The sequence below is a fragment of the Antrostomus carolinensis genome, unplaced genomic scaffold, assembly GCF_000700745.2.
Source record: "Antrostomus carolinensis isolate BGI_N321 unplaced genomic scaffold, ASM70074v2 Scaffold30242, whole genome shotgun sequence".
Taxonomy (NCBI): Eukaryota; Metazoa; Chordata; class Aves; order Caprimulgiformes; family Caprimulgidae; genus Antrostomus; species Antrostomus carolinensis.
This window is the reverse complement of record NW_010302083.1, coordinates 4,254-10,335: the sequence shown is the minus strand read 5'-3', so window position 1 is coordinate 10,335 and position 6,082 is coordinate 4,254. Positions and strand designations below refer to the sequence as shown.

General features: G+C 33.5%; 1 protein-coding gene across 1 annotated transcript; it reads left to right on the top strand.

Annotated features, from left to right (window-relative positions):
* Positions 1-229: 229 nt before the first annotated feature.
* Positions 230-5,670, top strand: LOC104521639 (eukaryotic peptide chain release factor GTP-binding subunit ERF3A; the record flags this gene model as incomplete). The annotated part of the gene is made up of 5 exons (XM_010163702.1): positions 230-310; positions 1,995-2,168; positions 2,624-2,713; positions 3,059-3,227; positions 3,949-5,670. Coding segments are annotated over 5 exons (567 nt in total), but the record flags the coding sequence as incomplete, so codon positions are not given.
* Between the last annotated feature and the right edge of the window lie 412 nt (positions 5,671-6,082).

Here is a 6,082-nt window from a genome sequence, read left to right as displayed (position 1 = left end):
TTTTTTTTTTTCTTTGATATGTCTGCATTTCCAGCTGTAGAATAGAGGTGGGGAGGAGGGGAAGTAAATAATAACTCTTAAAATTTGTAATTTTTCATGAGAAGAGTTTCCAAAACATTAAGTATAGTAGTACTAAAATAGAGTTAATTAATCAGAGTTAAATCATAAATAGAGCAGACTCTTTAGAAAAATGTTTTCAATTTTTATGTAATAATTTATTTTTGTGAAGGATATGGGCACTGTGGTCCTTGGGAAGCTGGAGTCAGGCTCTATTTGCAAAGGACAACAGCTTGTGATGATGCCAAACAAGGTATGGTAAGGTTTAGATATTAAAAAATGTTACTACCCTAAAAAAGAGCTTTATTCTTAAAGATATTAATTACTCTAAATCAGAAAATTTTCTGTTGCTCAGTTGAACATAACTAAACTGTCATGTTTTATATGGGTGATGTTTCCAGGTGCATGTGTGTATAGTTTACTTCCTTAGCATTTAGAACTCGGGTTCTCTCTGTAGTAAACTCAATTGCTGGGTCACAAATCATCATAGTTTATTTGAATAGTGTTTTACTTTGCATTTGTAGTGTTGGCCCACAAAATCTTTTTTCCTGCTGTGTGTTATTATTGCTCAAAACTTTCCTTCTTTCTTTTTTTTTTTTTTTTTTTTAATTTCCCTTCTCCAAAGGGAAATAGGAAAAAATTTAAAGGATGCAAACAGCACACAGTGTATTCCAATGAAAGACCTAAAGTTTGCTTTAGTTAGGAATAGGTTGTTTGTGCAGGTAGGCAGCTGTTCCATAGTGTGAGATCACTATTTGAAATATTGTGCTGCCCTGAAGAATGTAAAAATATAAAAATGAAGGATGTGAAAACATAGTTGGAGAGACACAGCGGATGAGAATAGTGTACTCAATGAATCATGATGTTTGTTTCCTTTGATTTCTTACAAAAAGGGTTTGGAAATTTTGTTCTTATCTATTGGGTCATCTTGATTTAAGCTGACACACTTTTTCCAATTCCGTAGGCTGAGGTAGTTTGCTAGAAAATGTCTCCATACTCAAATGTACAATAAATCTACAGCTTACTGAAAGTGGTATTTCCTAATAAAGTTATGTTAATTAGATTGACTTCAACATCACCTTCCTCAAGAGCTGATGAAAGTTCAAACTAAACTTGGACAGTTTCAGGTCATGCTTTTCAGTTTTTAAGGTAGTTTGACAGTGGCTTTTCATAAAACTGCTTCTCACACATCTGACACCCATGTTATTTTGGGGTTGATTAGAAGAAATTAATAAACTGTAAATGGCTTTTAACTAAACCAGTACAGAATTTGTAGTCAGTAAATAGCCAGTGCTTTTGATGACACAGTTTTTTTTATTACTTTGGCAGCTTATGAGGATTGAACTAAAACTTCAGGAAGTCAGAGCAATAAACCTCTTTCTGAAACTACTCCTTTTTTAACTTCTCTGCCTTTCCAATATTTATTTTCTGTTGGTATCTAGTACTGTGTAAAGATATAAAAATCAGAAGAGAAGTTACAATGTGTAGGAACATGAAGAACTACACTTTGGTGTTTGCTTGGAGAGCATTCATTAACATACATTTGGCATTTTTATCTTCTCCAGGATGTTCAGGCTGTTGTATTTTGAATGTAACAAGCCTATACAACAATGTGGCTTTTGCATTCTTCTTAGATAATATGCTTCTGTTGTATCTCTCATCGTTTTATAAGTTGTAAACTTATTTCACTTTGAGAAATAGTGGATATTTTTGAAATTTGCCTTCCATTGAATATACATTATAGAATTATATTAAAATATATTTTATTAAATATGCTCTTTTAAATGTTAGTAATTCATCATTCAGATATTTGAAATGTTCTGAAGCTTGCAGAACTGAATATAATTAATTTAAACTTATTTAAATTATTTATTGAAATCCTGTCGTATTAAAATACAATATTCACAATAGAAAACTTCATTTTTGCTTTCTTTAAGCACAATGTGGAAGTTCTTGGAATCCTTTCTGATGATGTAGAAACTGATTCAGTAGCCCCAGGTGAAAATCTAAAGATCAGACTGAAGGGAATTGAAGAGGAAGAGATCCTTCCAGGATTTATCCTCTGTGATCCCAACAACCTATGTCATTCTGGACGCACGTTTGATGCCCAGGTAGAATAAGTAGCATTTAATTGCTGTATAGGTGGGTAAAAAGCATTACAATATTTTGCTTGTGTTTCACCAAATCTAAACTTCAGTAGTTTGAAGTTCCAGTTCAAATTTCTTATTCACTATCGTATCTCTGAATTGACAATAACATGTATATCTTACACTCTGACATCATTAATTCGAGTTTTTAAAATATCTATGATTTGCTTTGAATGTAACTTCTAAATGAAGTTTTAGACACCTATAATTGTGAAAGCAAGATCTTGTCAGGCTAGTTCTTCAATTTTATACTTCCATATTATGAACAGCTTAGCTGCTTATAATTTTTTTCTTTCACACACATTTCTTGTGTGCATATTGTTCAACTATACATTTTAACATAGTTCTGTATTTGGTTATTCTCTGCTCTTTTATAATTGAAATGAGGAAAAATGCATTTATTTTTAATTGTTTTACAGATAGTGATAATTGAGCACAAATCCATTATCTGCCCAGGTTATAATGCTGTGCTGCACATCCACACCTGTATTGAAGAAGTTGAGATAACAGTAAGTGTGCTTTTAAGTGATGATGTGAATATAGACAATCCACTCGTTGAGGTGATGAGTTCTGTCATGACATATATCTGTAGAGCAGCCGATGTAACAAAGCTCCAGCCTTGAATGGAATCTTTGGTCAGTACCTAACACAGCCAAAAGGGCTGTAACTGTTGGCATAAGCCTTCTGGAAGGTGTGGCAAGTCACGATTGACTCTCTTATGCAGTAAATCTTGGAAAGTTTTTTTTATTATTTTTTCTAAGTATTTTCCATCTTGGGGCACTTCAGTTTTGTTGATGAAGAAAAAATAACCCTTATTTTAGCACTCACAGGTATTAATTGTTTTTCTTACACAGGCCTTAATCTGCTTGGTAGACAAAAAAACAGGAGAAAAAAGTAAGACACGGCCCCGTTTTGTAAAACAAGATCAAGTATGCATTGCCCGTTTAAGGACAGCAGGAACTATCTGCCTTGAGACATTCAAAGATTTCCCTCAGATGGGTCGCTTTACCTTAAGAGATGAGGGTAAGACTGCTTGATCAACAGTTATTAACTGCTGCAAAAATACAGTTATTTGAAATAGATCATGCATGGCAATGAGATATTAAAATGCTGGTATCTAGTGGAAATCACTATCTGAATAACAATGGAAAAGTAAATCTAAGCAAATTGTTGTCATTGTGCAGAGTTCTTGCTAGTACCAAAAAGTGTGTTTTATTTTAGAGGAATAATATACAGAAATGTGCACTGTGAAACAAAAGGTTGACTTTGAAAAATTACCAGCACTGTTTTCTTAATGCATCCTGGAATGTCCACCTCCAATATGAATACCATAGTTTCTGTATTTAAATTAGAAAATATAAGGGGGGGTGTATATTGGGCTTTAAATCATGCTCATCCCAGTAAAACCTGTACATTTGTGGACATATTTAAAATAAATTATCTTTAAAAGCAGTAAACAGATCTGGTAGAATTATTCTGACTTGCTTTTTCCTTAGATGAATATAGAGCAGGCTTTCTGCAGTCCACATTTCTTTACTGTGAGACTAGCAGTTTTACTATTTTTAAGATTTTTTTATTGTGCTTTTACAATACAGTGGTGCTTTCACTCTACAACAGTTTATTCTCTGTATTATTTCTAATACTGTGGAGAGCCTGTATCTTTGGGGAAAGTTGTCATGTTCTTAGGGGCTTGTACATTCTTTTCACTATATATGTAACTCTGTTGTTTATCTCCTTGGTTTAGGTAAGACCATTGCAATTGGAAAAGTTCTGAAACTGGTTCCAGAGAAGGACTAAGCATTTTTCTCAATGACCCCCGCACAATACTGTGAGGAAAATCGACTCTGCAAAAGCCTACTTCACACCGCCTTCTTATTTTCTGCCCATTGATAAACTTCTCCCCATATTTTGCAAAGACAAATTTCACAGCAAAGGTCCACATTATGTCAGCTTTCTCATATTGAGAGCTCTGCTATGCCACTGTTGAATTTTCCCAAAAAGAATTTTTTTTTTCTCCCAAATTCTGCTTCCTTGGAAAGATTTGGCAATAGCTTTGTAAGTGATGTGGACGTAATTGCCTATAATTATGAAAATCTAAAGGATTTTTAATGTTTAATTTCCCCCAGCATATATATTAAGACCTCTTTTTTCCAGGCAGATCATTCAGAGTGTGCGAGTGTGTGTGCACATGTTACAAAGACGACTACCATGTTAATAAACTATTCAATTTGAAATCTTTTTCGGTATTTGAATTGCTTTTGAATAATGTTTTTTATCCGGATGTAACACAGTTGCATTAGCTTTTTAACTTGCCAGTAACCTAGATATTTGGTTACTTGACTTTTCTAAACTCCTCAGCCTCCCCACACACACAGTTTTAAATGAGGCAATTGGGCACTCAACCAAGTTTGTATTAAAATAATTAGGTTTGCCCCTTCCCTTTGTTGAATGCATTCTTGAAATTACAAAATATTCATGCAAATGTGGCACCTTCATTAGCTTTACATTTGTTAATATCTTCAGCAAATTTAGGTTGACTTATCATTACTAGACACAGTAAGTCAATTTTGAAGGCTAGAACTACATATTGTGTCTTTATAAAAATTCAGCATTATTAAATTCTTAACTGCAGAAAATGCTAACAACCGGTAAATCAGTGAAACTTGCAAAAATAAGAGAATTTGTGGCGATAGTGCCTATTAGTATTTATAAGAGCTGCATTTTGTGGGAGAACTGGGCCAATTAAAAAGTGCCAGTTATGTAAGTTACTCAGTTCACCCTGTCTTTAATTTAGAAGGCTGGATAATCCTTGCTGTTTTAAAGATCAGTCTGAACTGAGAGGGGAAAGACTATTTAAATCCCTAAGAGTTTGCACACACTGAAATATGGGAGGGTCAGAATCAAGCACAGTCTGTAAATTTTTGCATATCAAAAAGCAGTGTAAGCTTATGAGGACCAGTGAAGTTTTTCTTGAGAAATTAACGCAAAACTGGTTCAAAATAAAGCTTACTCAGTACAACTTGAAGGAGCTGCATAATAAAACCCTATTTAGCTGCACTTTGAAAATGGACTGTCTACAATTGCTATCCTGATTCTAACAATTAGGATGAAAGCTAACGGATTTTTTTTTCTCCCAGAGAATTAAGTATTAAAAGGTATCTGCAGAGCTTCTTCAGAATGTCTTAAACATTTTCAGTTGTACAATTGTGGCGAGCCCATCTTCTCCCCCAAAAGTTTACAGTCTAGTGACTATCTGAATTCACAGATAACTCAAAACTGAAACAGACTTACCTTTTTTGGGGTTTTTTTGGTTTTGTTTGTTTCTTTGTAACTGTGGAACTCCCATTCATTTCACTTACAGCTACATTGTATGGACAGAAGAAGTTATTGTCCTTCAGTTTCATATGACTACACTTGTAGCTACAGTAATGCATGGAATTTAAATAAATTTTATTATGTCTGCAAATCTCTGGGCTTTTATTTTTTTGGTAAATCAGAGTTTAAAAGTAACTTTTTTTTTTTCTTTACCAAGTGAACAAAACACACAGTTCCTTGGATCTTAAACTAATTAATAAATTTGAAGCCAAGGAAACTTACTGTCTTGTTCATTTTCTGGATTAAGATTTCCACATCTCTGACTGCTTTCTTGAAGTAAGCTCATGGATTTGAAATTTGCAAAGACCACTCTTGGAGAATACTTACAATTAGATTCCTAAATTGTTAAAACTTTTTAAAACTTTTTTTTAAAGTACTGAAATGCATCTCAGGACTACGTGCTACTCCAACAGAATTTTTCCACTTTCAAGCAAACTTAATGAGGGATTCTAAAACTTCATTATTTCGAGGATGGACTGAATATTTATTATTAAACTGAAAAA